The sequence below is a fragment of the Mytilus edulis genome, chromosome 5, assembly GCF_963676685.1.
Source record: "Mytilus edulis chromosome 5, xbMytEdul2.2, whole genome shotgun sequence".
In the NCBI taxonomy this organism is placed as follows: Eukaryota; Metazoa; Mollusca; class Bivalvia; order Mytilida; family Mytilidae; genus Mytilus; species Mytilus edulis.
The window spans coordinates 39,773,129-39,791,110 of NC_092348.1; the positions used below are offsets into that span (position 1 = coordinate 39,773,129).

The following is a 17,982-nucleotide window of genomic DNA, read 5'->3' on the forward strand; positions in this document are numbered from 1 at the left end:
AATTGTTGATTAATTACAGATGATTAATGGGAATTTATCATGTAATTTATAGGCCTTACTTGAATACCTTTTATCTATTCATGTTTATATTCATATTTCATTTTTTTTTTAAGATCTTGTTAATCCATTAATCATTTATCTTTCAGATATAATTTACAGAATCACTTTATGTAATGTAGATCAAAAGTAATTGGCAATAAATAAATCTATCATCCTTATAAATATCTAACATCTAATATACACATTTGTGTATTCAATTATGAGGTCAAATACTTGTGTATTAAGAATTATATTGAGTGGACTGTATAATTATGTAAGACTGAGGTTGATAGGTAATGTGGTCAATTTGATTGGCAGTTTAGGAGGTGGGGCATTGTAATTAAAGGTCCACCTTGTCTCTGATTGTTTAGTGATAATGACAGTTGTCAATCATACTAGTTGAATCAATACCCAGTTACCTAATTAAAATGTTTTTTTTAAAAGCATGCACATCAACACACCTTAATGACATACATTCTTGAATGAACTGCTCCAATAATATACCGGTTTTTTTCAGTTTATATGTGTATTATGTGCACATACATCAGAACCATAGGGAACTATATTTCAGTGTGAATACATTTAGTAACAGTAGCTAACCTGTCCTGTTGTTAGGGAGGCCGGTGCCTAAGTAAAGACACAAGTTCTAATCTTTCCAAAAACCAGGACAAAAATAAATGAATCCATGCTGTTCCCTATGTCTTTTATATAGTGATGCTTGACTGTTACCATCAAAATATACCCCAGATGACTTTTATCTATAAAGCTAGTATTCTATATTTGTGTTGGTTCTTTGAGAAATTTTAAACAACTGTTTTCCAGATGTAGTTTCTAATTCTTCCAGTAAGGCTATTTCTATATTGAACTAATCAGGAAAATACTATATCTATTTTATAGAAATTAAAACAAATAAAGAGACTGAATCTGGTGGATCCTTACAATTTGATTTAAAACTATGAAATATTAAAAGCATTAATAACAAATATCATTTATTACAACAAACAACTTTGAAAGACAATGGTATAATATTACATAAAATCTTTAGGTATCCTTCTGTCAGCCTCACATTCATAACATCTACCCATGATATATTAACATAACATCTGTAAACTTGAAATCTCAAATTTAAACATCATATTTTCAACATCACATTTATACTGTCAACTCAGGACATAAAATCATAACCTCTGTCAACTTGAAACCTTATATTCATACCATCAAATTGGTATCAAACATAACATCTATCAACTTTGAATTCACATTCATACCATCAACTTAGGATATAACATAACATCTGTCAACTTTAAACCTCTCAATTATACCATATACTCAAGACGTACCAAAATAAATCTGTCAACTTTAAACTTCACATTTCCAGTGTCAATTCTAACATGTCAACATAACATCTATCAACTTACAAACTCACATTCATACCATTAACTCAGGATATAACATAACATTTGTCAACTCAGGAACCATTAACATAAACATCTATCAATTTTAAACCTTGTATTTATATCATCAACATAGGCTAGGGAATATTGTTCTTCTCTGATACTGATGAGTATTACCTATGGTAGGACTCATCTGAAATATGATTGTGTCAAAAGTTAATCAATTAAACAAGAATTAACTGCTTTACAAACACTTTCAATGACTCACAATACTTGCACTCTGTTAACATGTAAGACCACACAACATCCCAATCTATCTTCAAACGATTACATAATAAATATATCTTCCGTACAGAGACATTATATAATACTGTGAACTTATTGGTAATTTTACTTCTGTTCAATACTCAAACCTCAAAATAAAAGTCTCTGACACATATAACTTTTCCGCAAATCCTCAAGGTCAAGGTGAACCTTAACATATAACTTCTGTCACATCCATTCTCAGAATGGCAAATTCCAAGGGTAAGTTATTTACAAGTGATTCTTTTCTACTGTAGGCTTATATGTATTTTGGCTTTCAAACACTGACATCCACATCCTGTCGGACATTCATTTTCTCTTTTAAACCACTCTGTTAAGTGGGCAGTATGGCCACCATGTCCACATGCAAGACAAAAGTTTGATAAACCTACAACAAAAATATTAAATTGTTACAAAATATACATGATCAATTGATTTTTTTTAGTCTCAGCACCACTTTCAGACCTTTGATTATTTCATGGTGGCTAGTTTTTATTGGTGGAGGACCTTCTGCAGGAAAACTTGTAAATCTAGTCTATTTAGATTGGAGACAAACAAATCTGCCAAGTGGAAGGGGTTGGATATCAAAACTCAGGCTTGTGGTACAGAAGTTGAAATACCTAAGACCTCTCAGCAACTGAGGCCTCCAAAATATACACACTTCAAGCTTATAAACTTATTCTTCAAGTAAATTCATAGATTTTTTGTTTATAAACTTCTGTGAACAAATCTTCATTTTCAGAATTGTCATGAACATGCATGAAATATTTGCTACTGGACGTTCAGCAAGCAACAATCAATTAATCGTTTGCAGATAATAACCAAATTTAAGACTAGTGCTCAATTAGACCCCAGACAATAGCTATAATTCAAAGAAGGGTTCATCACTCCAGAAATTTTAAATAACAGGGGCAATAATCTTGACCAGTAAAAGTCAAATATGACAAAATCAACATTATTTTTTTTATTTATAGTTTCTGACATTTATGCCAAATATTATTTTTTTAAATCAGTTAACAGGTATTATAACTTAAATTGACAATTTATAAATGTTTTGAACATTATGTGTCATATTTGCAAATATCAAGTTTAACCTGAATGTCATAGAGAATGTTTTTGTGTTAAAATTTGAAAAGGTTAAGATGTATCCATAAAGTTAATGTTTAGAAACCTAATAAAATCCCAATAACTTAAGCAATTAAACTGAAATTAATTTTGAACATTAGCGGTAATATACATCTTCAGTAATTTTATTGCTACAATGACTGAGATGAAATTTTAAAAAATGTTTTGGTCCGGACACATTATAGTAAACACCGGCAAACAAGGGAAGACATATATTAACTGGGCTATTCAAAAGTAATTTTATTTTTAATAGTTTTTACAATTTAACAGTCAAATTGGTCTGACCAAATAAATGTGTGTTATATAGTATCTCTGACTGTATATTCATGCACACCCTTCGGTAAATATAACAAAGAGACTCTACACCTTATCGCTATTTGTCCGCCATTACTGGAATTCACACAGGTTCCTGTTAAATTTTGACGTCATAAAGCAAAATATCTGACGCCACAATGGAAAAGTGATTGTTGTGTGTGTCAAAAGTTCAAGCGGCCGGGTCAGCCGGGATTAGCGATAAGGTGTATGGAAGGCAACTACATGTACAAGAATTTTTATAATTTTGATGAAATCTGTCGACTTAAATCTCACATGGTTTCTTGTTACTTCTTAGTATCACTCAATTTAACATGCTAAGAGGCATTTTCTGATAAATGAATAAATGGCTGCTTCAATTCAATCAGCAAATACTACATGCATATTCAGAACAATAAACATTTTAAAGAGATATGATTATACCCTAATTGGTAAGACTTAGACGTAAGGCTGAGTTGGATTTTAAATGTGCTAGCTCACAAGGGCCTGTGTCATAATAATTTACTCAGTATGTGCTAGCTCACCAGGGCCTGTGTCATAATAATTTACTCAGTGATCAGAGTACAATGTTTGTGCTCATAACACCAAATTCAGTATTTTGATGAGGAAGAACTGGAAAGGGGAAAAAAATAATTAATAACAAGAATGTGTCCATAGTACACGGATGCCTCACTCACACTATCATTTTCTATGTTCATTGAACTGATGACAGGTCAAATCTCTTATTTTGTCATTACAATTAGAAAGATCATATCATAGGGAACATGTGTACTAAGTTTCAAGTTGATTGATTAAAAACTACCTCAACCAAAAACTTTAACCTGGAGGGGGACAGATGGATGAAAAAACAGACAGACGAACGAAAGGATGCACAAACCAGAAAACATAATGCCACTCTACTATTGTAAGTGGTCACTGGTGCATAAAAAGAAATTTGAAATGCATTTAATCAAATCTTATATTTGAATTAAGATGACAATAGTGTTGGTTATTATGTCAAGTTTTATCCACTAGCATTGCCTATATCTAAGCTTGGTTAAAATTATAAAAAGCAAATTTCTATCACCATTAAAATATACTGACCTTTGACTCCTAAATGACAAATTGCACAATTGAATGCTGGGTATTTACATGATAAACATTGTGATCCACGGACTGGCTGGCTACATTTGTAGCAATATACACTGAATTCTGAAATAAATAAGAAATAAAACAGGAGTGAAAAAAACCCAACTAGAGGCTCTAAAGAGCCTGTGTCGCTCACCTTGGTCTATGTGCATATTAAACACATAAGGACATAGATAAATTCATGACAAAATTGTGTTTTGGGGATGATCTGCACTTTGCCCTGTAGTTAGAGAGAAAAACATTTTGTTAAAATTTACCAAAATTTACAAAATTTATGAAAATTGTTAAAATTGACTATAAAAGGCAATAACTCCTTAAGGGGTTGATTGACCATTTTGCTCATGTTTACTTATTTGTAGATCTTACTTTTCTGAACATTATTGCTGTTTTAGTTTATTTCTATCTATAATAATATTAAAGATAAAGATAATAACCAAAGACGGCAAAATTTCCTTAAAATTACCAATGCAGGGGCAGTTGTCCAATTCATCTGAAAATTTCAGGGCATATAGATCTGGACTATATTACCCCCATGTCAGATTTGGTCTAAATGCTTTGGTTTCAGAGAAATAAGCCAAAATCTACATGTTACCCCTATGTTCTTTTTTTAGCCATGGCGGCCATCTTGGTTGGCTGGGTCATCAGACACATTTTTGGAACTAGATACCCCAATGATGATAATGGCCAAGTTTGGTTAAATTTGGCAAAATAGTTTTAGAGGAGAAGATTTTTGTAAAAGTTAACAGACAACGACAGACGACGAACACCAAGTGATGAGAAAAGCTCACTTTAGGTGAGTTAAAAAACTGATGATACAGAGATATGTGTCACCTGTCTGCATATAATTCAGAAAAGACAGTCTGATGGACAGAAACTTTGCTTATTACTTCAAAGTACTTATTTGGTCGTCCTAAACATTTCAAAATTTTGAATTATTTGGCCAAACCCTCCACCTATTATTGTCTACACACCAATAACTTAGATCTTTTCCAATTCATCGAGGGGCATAACTTTGAAAAATAAAGGTGAAATCTGTCACATTGGAACTGGATCTTTGTTTACTGGTTCCTTTTGTACAACATTTTCAAATGATTAAGTAGATGATTACAAATGTTTTCATTTTGAAATCAATTTCAATGTTTGTCAGAGTAAAACAATATACAATGAAAATATTTGTTGACGGATATATGGACGGAACAACAAAGTGATTGCAAAGTAGCTCAACTTCTGGAGCGTGGAGGTTAAAAACATGTTTTGATATCCATTCTTGGTTTCATTCTTTGTTGTTCTAAATTATAGATATGATGCTTATAATTTGATTGACAATTTTTAGATAATTACATATTGTCAATGTACTTAACAATGCAGTTTCTCTGTATGAGGTTCATGAAATATCCATTCTACAGAGATGAAGAGTTTGGATTTTTAAAATATTCGATCCAGTACAGTTTTAGTATCTACACAAAGTACTGGTAATGTCTTTCACCATGCATACCTTCTTGGCAGTGTCTACAGTCTTACAAAAAAGAGAGTATTTTTATATCTAAGCTTTATTCAAGACATTTTTTAATTATTGGCAAGAAAAAGGTAAAATTAAAAAAAAAAAAAAAATTAACTCACCAATTCCTCTGTGTTCTGGTGGAGCATTTGAAACAAACTTCATCACTTCTCTACTCTGGTTCTTTAAACCCCAGCAGTCAAGGATGTTTGCGTAACATCTCAAGTATTCATCATACTTGTTCTTATCTACTGGATCTAACATTCTGTAAAATAGATAACAAAATAAATGCTTACTTAAAAAAAATTAAAATAAAATTTGAAAATCTTTAATATCCAATAAAACTATATATAAGACTAACACTTGTGAAACAATTTCCCCATTTTATAGCATCTTAAAGCAACACCAGCCATCTTGGATGCCAAACAGGAAATGATTTTGAAATGTGAACAATACATTGCTAACCTTGAAAGGTGAACTATACAAGTATAATTCTAACCTATTTATAAAGTATCTCTGATGATTATGAAATATCCACAGAAAACTTGATCCGTGTTTTGTGGGAATAAGCATTGGGTATAAGTTTCAAACCATTTGGTTGAAGCAAACTAAACCAATTTAAAGATGTACAAACAGACAAGGGTAAAACTTAAGGGAATACGATACAGTAGCAGGGGCAGATAATAATGTTTTCAAAACTTTTCGTGTTGTTTTCGCGACGTTGGTAACCAGAACGTTGTAATTTCGTGGTGTTTCTAATAAGAACGTCAACATTTCGCGACGTCGCTTTAAATGAAGCCATATTTTCGCGGAATATTCACTGACGTCATAATCAGGTTGCGCGAATTTCAAAAAAAGTACCTGCTAAATAAGAGGCTTTGTCGTTTCTAAAAGACGGCGAAATCCGCCGAAGAGCAGTCACGAGAACAAAGGAAATACTGGAGATGAACAAAAATAAATCAAATACAACTTTGCATGACGAATTGAAGAAAAGGTAAAAGACACAGAACCTTGACCTATAATGGTTTACTTTTATAAATTGTTACCTCGATTGAGAGTTGTCTCATTGCCACTCATACCACATTTTCCTATATCTATTAATAGCTGCTTGACGTTTAGCGGCAAATATTAAATTGAACATTTATGATATTAACATGTTATTTTTATGAAACTAAAAAGAAATGAGAAAACGTATGAACCCGTGATTAATAAGAACATTTTAACAAAATATATGGCGCGTAGAGTGGCCGAATCGGGTCTAGTGTTTGAAGATTTGAAATCCATACACAAAAGTCATTACTACGACGTGGGGTACAGCTGTGCAAAATTTTTCATGACGAGAACATTTATTTTCATTCATTGATAATGAAGTCAATAATACTATCTTGAATTGAAAGATAATCAGAATCAAAATAGTTTGTGTCTTTATTTTTTTTCTTCTTGTATAGCATTGGACAGACTGCAAATTGAATGGTGAATTGTTATTGTACGGTCGAAATTAACAGACAATCAATAAAATAACAAAACCGACTGCATATGCGAGACCCTCATGGGTGGACAAGGTCGTACAACATCCCTTTTCGTAAATAAAATTGTAAATAAAGAAGTCTCTCATCCTGTTCTGGACTTGCCTTGGTACATAAAAAAAATTGCAGAGTTTAATTGATTTTTTAAAATTATATGATATTATATATGTACATGTGTATGTAGAAAAGGTGTCAATAAAAGTCCGTTAAAAAGATTTAAAAAAAAATACATTGGTGTCGTTTTTGTTTTGAATTTAAGCAAAATATTGCCAATAGATGAAGAATTGTCACACGTTAGTTTGTTTAATTGGTTTATTTTTTTGTATATCAATCTGGATGTTATAGACCAAAACAAGAATTCAATGGTGTCGTTTGTTATTGTATATCATATTTGTATTTCGTTCATTGTTTTGTACTTAACTCAGGCCGTAAGTTTCGCGTTTGAGTTGTTTTGTATTTGTTTAAATGTAGGGTCTTTTCATAACTGAGGTGTGGGTCTTAATCATTGTTGAAGGCCGTCCGAAGTTTTATAGTCGTTTATGTCTTTGTCATTTGGTCTCTGGTTGAGATTTGCCTCATTGGTAATCATACCACGTCTTCTTATGTGTATAAGCATCTCCCTTTTGTACTTCAATGTATTGAGAGATATAATTTGAAGTATCGACAAATGTACACTAATTGCAGACAGACAGACAGATCAGAAAGTGTACACACGTTAAAACTCGTCGCTCTCAAGCTGATGAGCAAATATGAAGTCATGCAGTAGGGTTGTTTCTGAGAAAAGTAACACAATTATAGTTAGACGATCGGACAGAAGAACAAATAAAGTGTTTTCAATAAAACTCTAATTCTAGAAAAACAAGTACGCCAATATTCATACAGTTACGCCGTATGAAAGGTAATGCAACTTATCTATTGATAAGACATCCTTGAATATTATTCTCTAATACTAGCTGCTGTACTTCCTATGAAATGTTATACTACAACTTCATTTTCAGTCGACTGAGGCAATTATCACATGAAATTGCACAAAACAGCTCAAACTATAGAACAAGAAGTACTCTTTATAATCTAAATTTGAAAGATGATTATCTTTTGAATGTAAAAAGAAACAAATCCAAGTACGTCGGGGCCTTTTAAAGCTGACAGGTTTTGTCATTGTTGAAGGTTTTACGGTTGTTAATTAATTGTATCACCTCACTTAATTTATAGTTGGTTCACATTTAGCCATGTTAGGGCCTTTGCAATAATGTTGGCTATTCTCTTTTGGTACATGAAGCAATTTAAAACTAATGTCTGACGGAGCTGCACCTTTATACTTCTATAAGATTTTTCTGTTTTGGCGTACATCTAATCTGCTGGGATCCTTTTTTATATCCTTTTTTTATTATGAAAAGGTTCCTGTCCAATTAACTACGTTTCGTAAATGTTTAGCGATTTTACGAATAACCATCTTATGAATTTTTATGATAAGTATCAACGCTTTGGAAAACACCTTCATATTATACTTGACAGCATAGTCGTGTACGGCGGGAATGATTACACGACGTTGGTGCGATTAAAACTTTATATAACGTAATTTAGCGCCATACTGGCAGACGTCGTAAAAAATTAAGGTATATGGCTTTTATTGAAAAAACAAGCACATGGACCCATATTTTTTTCTTTTGCAATCAATTAAGTACTCTTTCAAGAACACTCCGCCAAATTTTCAAGAAAAAATCAACGATCAATTTTTTTCTGCACATCCGAAAAGACGCAAAAATATGGTCAATTTCTTTATTTCGCATATATCAATTTAAAATAAATCCGGAAAATAATAATTTGGTTTAACCTTAAATTTGTTTCAGCATGTAGATGTCATGGATCAAGGGAACGTTTTACAAAAAAAACGGTTAAGTTATGACTTTTTGTTCAAAAGTATTGTTACTTTCTTTAAAAGTCCTTATTTATGAATTTTCGGGAATTTTCTTCCAAATATGCAAATTTCGAACCAAATTATCTCAAAAAGTAAGTCATGAAGGTACTTTTTTCTTTTCATATTTGGAAAGTACACATTGAAATTGACCTACTATCAAAATTTTAGGAAAAAATCAACGAGGGATCTCTACTGTATCGTATGCCCTTAATGCTACCTTCGCTATGGTGGGGACAACAAAAATTTCAACCAAACAGAGGCATCTGATTGCCATCTTGGATTATGTTTTGGTCTTTGAAAAGGACCAACAAAGGGTAATATCATTGAAGTATTGTTCCAAATTGCCCGGTTGTTTAAAAAAAAAAGAGCTAAAAATGTAATAAGTTTTGGAATAACAATGATTGTCAGACACCAGAACATGTCCCAAACTTACTATTTTGGCCAGGTAGGAAAAATATATATACCAAGAACATATTACTTGACAAAATCATAAATATTGACTTTACCTGCAATAATTCTCATGAGCTGTCTTATCCAGTTGTTCTTGTCTTTCTTTAACATCCTCCTCATCTTCTTCTAATTTGAAATCATTGTCAATGGTGTCAATTTCAAAACCAGAATAACTGTTTGATCTTTTTAGTTTCATCACGCCTAAAAGCATGAAAACCAATCTATGAAATCTTATAGTAATAAGAATTAAAGTGAAATAGGGATTATGTTAATAAAACACCAATAACTTAATCAACCAATTTTGTCATACCCATGGTGCGCAAAAAGAGCAAATTTGCACAAATATTTTTTAGATTAATTTTCTTTTTCTATCATACTGTGATGCGTAAAAACGAAACTCACCAAAAACTCACTTCAACTAAAAATTTCTTTTCTAAAAGGCGTTAAACAAACCTTTATTTTCTATTGAAAATTTTTATTTCCTTTTAATTATATTACAGAGATACAGATTTTAGTACACAGTTTCTGTAGAGTAAAACAGATAAAATTAATTAGTAAAAGTATATTATCTACAAAAGAAAAGCTCTTGTTAACATAAATACCCAAATAACCTACATGCTTTAGATCATTTTATTTCAAAATTACACAGAAATGAAGAAAAAAAAACGCCAACCAAAAGACAGACAGATATAGCCAACATGAGAAACATTTAAAATAAATTTCTCAAATACTCCTTTATATCCCACCGTGTTGCTTCTTTTTATCACTAATATCCCCTATCTAAAACGTGTCATCACCATCAGGAATCTTTTATCAGTATAATGACATATACAGACATAGGAGGATTGAGGGTGCCGCCCCCCTCCCTTTCATGTGAAAAATTTAGTTGATAATATAAGGAATCACTGTAGTGGAACCCTCTAATTGCAGTCCTTGGGTCTCCCCTTATTAAAAGTTCTGGGTCCACCACTGCAAGACAATTTCTTTATAAGAAGTTAACTTTAGTGACAACAAGAAAACAAAAATGCATCACAGCAGTTTTGCAGTACAAAAAGATTTTTTAAAGTGCATTCTGCAGCAAAACTAATTGAAAGTTTTAACTTAAAAAAAAGGTAAAATTATTATTTACAAGTTCTGGGTTTGATAAATGTATATACAAATATCACACAGCTGTAAATCATTTCTTCTGGTAAAAAAAATAACACATGTCAATTCTCTATATGTTACATGTTTACAGGTCAATTCTATGCATGTTACAAGTTTTAAAGGCCAATTCTATGCATTTTACATGTTTTAAAACATATTTTTGAAGAAAAGTTTGGTTTATCAATTAATTATTTTCGGTTGACTTAATCATTCAACAAAAGCATAACTGGTTCTGTATTATAATTATTATGTTAGTTCTTGAATATAACATTTTACTTAAAAAAGATAAAAGAGGTTGAAATACGGTTTAAGAAAACTACACAAAATTTTGAATGTAATTTTTGTATCAGTGTTTACTTTTGAATTGGGCTAAAAGTTTAAAATGAGGAAATTCTAATTCTGAAAATTGTAAAGCATGTATTCAGCCTTTTTTGTTTCAATTACATAGCTCATTTCCTTTGTAAAAAAAGGTGTAACAGTTCTTTTCAAGCAGGACTTAAATGAAGATTAATACAGCTGATAGCTTTTCACATGTAGTGTACTCAGCCAAACTAAAAATTGTCCCATTTTGGAAATTAAAACTCAAAAGTATATGTATGATCTATTGACAAGCAAATACCAAATAGCTCCTATAAAAAAAGGTTTCAAATACCAAATAGCTCCTATAAAAAAAGGTTTCAAGTAAGATTTGTGTTGCATAACTTCTTAGAAGTCCATGTTTTGATAAATGGAAACCAAATCAAAAAGATCAAAAACTAAACAGCAGATACACAACTCTATATCCTCAAGAAGAATCTGCACAAGTTTAATGGAATAATGCCAAGCTCTTTCCAAGCAGTTGCAAATTAACAATCTGACATAAGCAAAAATACTTAGTTCCTTGTTTTAGATTGAAAACATCCAAATTCACTCAGAGAAAAAAAAGGAATTGCAGTGCACATCTTTATGTCCTTAAGAAGAATCTGTACTAGTGTTGTTGTCGATGTAGAGCCATTTTTAAGGCATTTTGGACTATCAATGATAACATGTAACACATTCAATACCAAACAGCAGATCCATATCTGCCAATAAAGCTCTAGACTGGCAAGCGGCACACAAATGTTTCGAGTCACAATTAGCATTTTCAGGGAGCAGCAAGCATAAGAAAATTTAAACAGAAATGATAATGATGGATGGATGTTTTGCATTCAGCGAACAAATTCAGGCATATTCATAAGGAGAATATGTTAACGTAGCATGAATTTTAACCCTGCTTTGTTCTGGATAGAAACACAAAGCCAGAGACACATTATTTTGATTCCAAGCTGACCAGTCTTTGTTCTTACTCCTAAATGCCACATGCTTAGCGAAAAAGTAGCAAATACTAATTCTAACATCTTTGGTTTGTCCCAGCCAGGTTCAAACCCAGAACCAACTGAACTGGAGGCTTAGATCAATATGCTTCCACCAGACCATATTGTTTTTCGAGATAAGGCCACAATTAAAAATATTTTGGTTTGCCCAAACCCTAACTAAAGGTTGAGACAGAGGGTAGGTAGGTAGGCATTTTCTTTTTATTTTTTGGAAAAGAGAAATTGAAGTATCAGGTGTTTATTAGTCTTCATGCCTATCTGATTAAAAAAAAAACTTCTTCAAATCAGGACAATAAAAGAATTTGAGTAGGCAGCTTTTTTCTGGGTAGGTAGCGTTTTGGCAAACAAACCTATTATTTTTTTGGCCTAATAGGACTGATAAAAATTTGTTAAATAGAAGTGTTAAAGCAATCAAAGCTATATTGCTCACTGGTATACAGATATACATGTCAATTATTGTGAGGAATTTGAACAGGAAATGAGTTTTTGTAAAAAATTCTTTACTTTCACCACAGAGTTTGAGAAGTTATATCTTAACATTTTGTTTCCTATAAGAAATTTGGTGTTGATATTCTATGCTAAATACATTCTTGACTTGATTAATTTAGGCTTGACATCTTGGAATTCATACTGGTCTTTTGTTGAAAACTGCATGTTAACAATCAAATGTCTTGCTGTTTTTTGTTGCTTAAATGGGTTTATGTCTCCTTGTTGTTTTTGCTAAAAAGGGGTTTATGTCTCCTTGATGTTTATACAACAACTCTTATTAATTATATATAGCAATCTTTATGGTCAGTGTGCAACTGACAAGATCCCTTTCCTAACCATAAAAATAACAATTTAGCAGTCTGGCTGTATTCACTCAGAAAATTTCAAAATTCTATTGCCATACCACTCTCTTTGATTGGTTGTATTGAACATTGAATTTTTGGGAAGAACATGACATAAATTGGTTGGTAGCATATAAAAACACATTCCTATACCATGACATACCTTGGTTGGTTTGTTGGTTGTATTAGCTCAGGAAGGTGCAGGAGTGACAAGATTCCATCCCCAACCATGCTATACTTCAGTTGGTTGAATATATGAACTTGGACATTAGGGGTGATAATACTTTGGTCTTAACCGTGATATACTTGGGTTGGTTGGTTGTATTTACTCAGAGGTGAGGTTGATACAAAACCATATCCTTAACCATGAAAATACCTGGGTTGGTTAGTTGGTTGTATTAATTCAGAAAGATTTGGATGTTACAAGATCCCATCCAACCATGATATACTTTGGTTTGTTGGTTGAATTTTCTCAGGAAGGTTAGTTGAGACAATACCCAATACTCAACCATGAATTTCCTTGGTTGGTTGGTTGCATTAACTCAGGAAGGTTAGTTGAGACAAGACCCAATACTCAACCATGAATTTCCTTGGTTGGTTGCATTAACTCAGGAAGGTTAGTTGAGACAAGACCCAATACTCAACCATGAATTTCCTTGGTTGGTTGGTTGCATTAACTCAGGAAGGTTAGTTGCGACAAGACCCATTACCCAATGATGACAAACCATGTTGGTTGGTTGCATTAACTCAGAAAGATTAGGGTGTGACAAGATCTTCTCCCTCTATATATGATACCTTGCTTGGTTGATTGTATTAACTCAGGAAGGTTAAAATGGCAAAACCACCATCCCCAACCATGAAATATCTTTATTGGTTGGTTGAATTCACTCAAGAACGATAAAGTGTGACAAAACCCCATCCCCAACCATGAAATACCTTGGTTTATATGGTTGTATCCTTTTTGGGGAGTAGTTATGTTATAAAACCCCATCTTCAAACATGCCATATCTTGGCTGGTTGGTGGTATTATCTCAGGAGTGTAAGAATATGACAAGACCCTATCCCCAACCATGACATACCTTGGTCGGTTGGTTGTATTAACTCAGGAGTGAAAGAATATGACAAGACCCTATCGCTAACCATGACATACCTTGGTCGGTTGGTTGTATTAATCCAGAAAGATTAGAATTAAACAAGACCCCATCTTCAACAATGACATACCCAAGTTGGTTGATGGTATTCATTAAATTAAGTTATCGTGTGACAAGACCCCATCCCCAACCATGACATACCTTGGTTGGTTGGTGGTATTATCTCAGGAGTGTAAGAATATGACAAGACCCTATCCCCAACCATGACATACCTTGGTTGGTTGGTGGTATTATCTCAGGAGTGTAAGAATATGACAAGACCCTATCCCCAACCATGACATACCTTGGTTGGTTGGTTGTATTAACTCAGGAAGGTTAGGGTGTGATGAGACTTCTGAGAGAGGTGGTGATAGCAGGCTAACAATATCAGCTAGCTTGTTGGCAACAGGAAGAGCTATAATGAAGCAAGGTTAGTGGTGATCAAATAAAATCAAATCAAAACAAAATGTGATAATTAGTAACAGTCACTCTAGTAAATTTTCAAAGTGATATTTTTAAGAATAATTTCTATGAAATATTAATGGTTTTAGTACATTTTTCAATGATGACAAAGGTTTTAGTAACATTGTTAATATTTTCCAGACTCAATAGAAGCCTGTTTCGCTCACCACGCACCTGTTGCTAAGCAGTAATGCAAGACAAATGTTCTCCAAAACTATAACAATAACGGAAACTATGTTCTCTAGCTGCTAGACACTTTAATAAATATAAAACTGAAACAAAACCCTTGTCTGATACATTGTACAACTTTTCAATGACAATTTTTCTATTGAAATGTACTTTTTATGATTATTAGGTTATTCAAGTGATATCATATTTTTTTTTAAATTATTCTTTAACATAAGCAGAATAATTGAAGGGGCAACTGAAACAGAACTAAAATATTTAAAGGCCAAAGGGCATAATAAGGTCAGAATTAGATCAACCAGATGACACCAACAAATTACATGTAGAAAAGAGGGCTTAAAGGTAGCAATTAGGTCAAAAGTAGGTCAAATGAAAGGAGTAGGTTCAGTAAGACCCCTTTTTGGCCCCAAAATATAACAGTTTTACAAAATTGTTAAAATGTAAACCTTTAGTTATTTATTGGACAGTAGAATGATTCTGCTACGTAAATATGGGCTGTTTTTGACAATGCAATACACATATATCCGGTACTAGCACCATTAAGTCATGCTAAATTACTGAAATCCTCATAATTCTAGCATTTTAAATTTTAGACGGTTTTCGTGTAAAACGAAAGTGGCCACATTCGTGTTCATCCTTAATATTGAAATGTAAGTTGTATTTTATGATAATACATAACATATATAAAGGTTGAGGATGAACACAGATGCAGCCACTTTCATTTTTACCAAAAACCATCTGAAAAGTGACATTTTTCGGCATATTAGGTAGATTTTTCATATTTGAGCTTGAATCGGATCGTTTTTAATGACTAAATCTGTTAAAATCTTTCACATAAACTAATTAATTCAAATAAAATAGACACTAAAGTGTTTAAAAAGTGGTCAAAATCTTTCGTCAGATGAACCTGAAATTTGAGGCCATAATCGGTCCTTACCGGACCTACTCCTTTATAACTAATTATTACACAACTATATGTATAATCTCTGATAACCATTAAGAAAGAATTTTTATAACAGACTACCATCTTAACAATATTATGGCCAAATTATCTATTACAAAGCCTGCTTCTATGAATTTTGACAACAGATTTGATCAACCATATAGTCTTAAAAAAAGATCTCTTTACAGGTTTTTAAAGAAACTTACTATGGATTTTATCCCCATGCCTTATTTTATGAATTATTGAAGAGGCTGTTTGCCAATTTTTTGTAGCTTCATTAACTATTGACATAGCTTCCTAAGATTGGTCTACCATGGCGAAGGAAAATATTGCTTTAATGTATGACAGAAAATGGACACCAAGTTATGGCAATACCTCACACTGGCATTTAGGTCAAGTGAGCTAGAGCATAGCTATTTAACATACACCACAACTCAAAGATTATTTTGTTAATAAGAGTTAATTATATCATCAAAACAGTGTGACTGTTTACAATTTTATATATCCTTCAACATAATAAATATAACAGTTGCAATTAGTACCCTTAATAGCAAATTAATAATTATAACACTTTTCATTTAAATAGTTTTGCTTTATATCACAGGTGTAAATAAAATATGGCTTCTTGGTAAAGTTAAAAGTTATATCAAAAGGTCAGGTTCAAATATGAGAGCAACACTTTTATATCAAAGTGATGTTTTGAATGAGCTGTTATAAAAATATGTTGAAGCATCTAGCAAAATTGCTATAGAATTAAAAGCTAATAAATTTAGTTGATCCTATATATTCAAGTATATGCATTTAATGTACACATAGAAAAAAATTGCCTATATACTAATTCATTTTTTTAACTGATCAGACAATACAAAGATAAGATTATGTGTGATATATCATGAAGATCAAAATAATAATACATATAGATTTCTAAATGTAACATCAAATGAAATTTGGAATACATAAAAACTTACAGATATACATGTACCAAGGGAACCTACTCTTGGTCAACATCAGAAATCATACCTGAAGACCCCCCCTCCTTTTCTTTAATTCTCTTTTTTATAATTCATTTGTATAATCTTGACAAGAAGCGAAATGTTCTTATCAATCAGATTAACTTGCGGTTATTTGCAAAAATGGCAGGGTGCACAATATTAGAAAGTTTCTTTCCAAATGTTGACGAAATTACCATTTGGAGCTCTAGTTTTCTACAAAATGAAATGCCTGTACCAAGTCAAGATAATGACAGCTGTTTCAGTTCATTTGATGTGTTTGAGTTTTCGATTTTTTTTCCATTTGACAAGGAACTTTCTGTTTTGAATTTTCCTTTGAGTTAGGTATTTTTCATATTTTACTTTTTCATAATTTATTGCCATGAAATTATTTGGCTGCAATGGCAGAATTAAAGGTGCCCTCTATTTACAAGGAGATATCAGTAAAAGAGTCTGTTTACTGTAAAGTTGGTAGTTAACACTATGAGACTCTAGATGTCATGAAATTGTACGTATATAAGAATGTGGTATCCCACGCCTACAAACTATCTAACAATAAACATTTAATTATTCATGAAATTTATAATGATTTTAAAGGAGGAGGTAGGACAAAAATTTTATAAATTCAGAAATATATTTGACTGTTTTCCTCAAATTTTCATAGATGAATCAGATATAGGTCTATCTAAAAAATCATCTAATACCATACAAATAACAGAGAAAAAAAACTAAAGATTTCCAAAAAAATTCTGAGTAAGTAACTCACGTATTTCACTTCCTTTTAAAATTTAGCATTTTCTATCAAATCAAGAGAAGATTTGAATTCATAAACTAAAGTACAAAGCATAAATAAATGTTAATTGATTGAAAATGATTTTATTTTGATTTTTTTTTGTGGTGGGGATTATTCTACCAACTCACTCAAAAACATCATAATACAAAATTACATGTATAGCTGTATTAAATAAGCAACAAAATAGCAAGCATAAACAAAGATGAAATTGATCTAAATATGACAAAACAATATCATTACACATCATATAAGTGGTATTTTTCAATGAGTCTTTGATTTTTTAACATGTGTCCCAGTACAAATTCAAACTAAATATGACAATTTAAACAATGCGTTGTAAAAATCAAGCTATCAAACTGGTTAGACCATTTTTTTTACTAAGAATTAAAGCATTGTTTTTACATTTTTTCCACTATACAGATGAAGTAATATTTTTCAAATATAAAACTCAATTGATC

At 31.9% G+C, this 17,982-nt stretch overlaps 1 protein-coding gene across 6 annotated transcripts in view; it reads right to left on the reverse strand.

The window, feature by feature from the left end:
* Nucleotides 1-1,015: 1,015 nt before the first annotated feature.
* LOC139523648 (GATOR2 complex protein WDR59-like) overlaps nt 1,016-17,982 on the reverse strand; it is a 64,354-nt gene continuing 47,387 nt past the window's right edge. For 3 of the 6 annotated variants that reach the window (XR_011664660.1, XM_071317814.1, XM_071317815.1), the window contains 5 exons: nt 14,456-14,566; nt 9,750-9,894; nt 5,922-6,064; nt 4,257-4,364; nt 1,016-2,124 (listed from right to left, as the gene is read on the reverse strand). Coding sequence is in view for 4 of the 6 variants with exons in the window: in XM_071317814.1 (XP_071173915.1) it covers nt 1,985-2,124; nt 4,257-4,364; nt 5,922-6,064; nt 9,750-9,894; nt 14,456-14,566 (647 nt within the window). In the remaining 2 variants the exon portion in view is untranslated. The remainder of the gene's footprint in view (nt 2,125-4,256; nt 4,365-5,921; nt 6,065-9,749; nt 9,895-14,455; nt 14,567-17,982) is intronic. The other 3 variants (XR_011664659.1, XM_071317816.1, XM_071317817.1) reach the window with 1 other exon arrangement.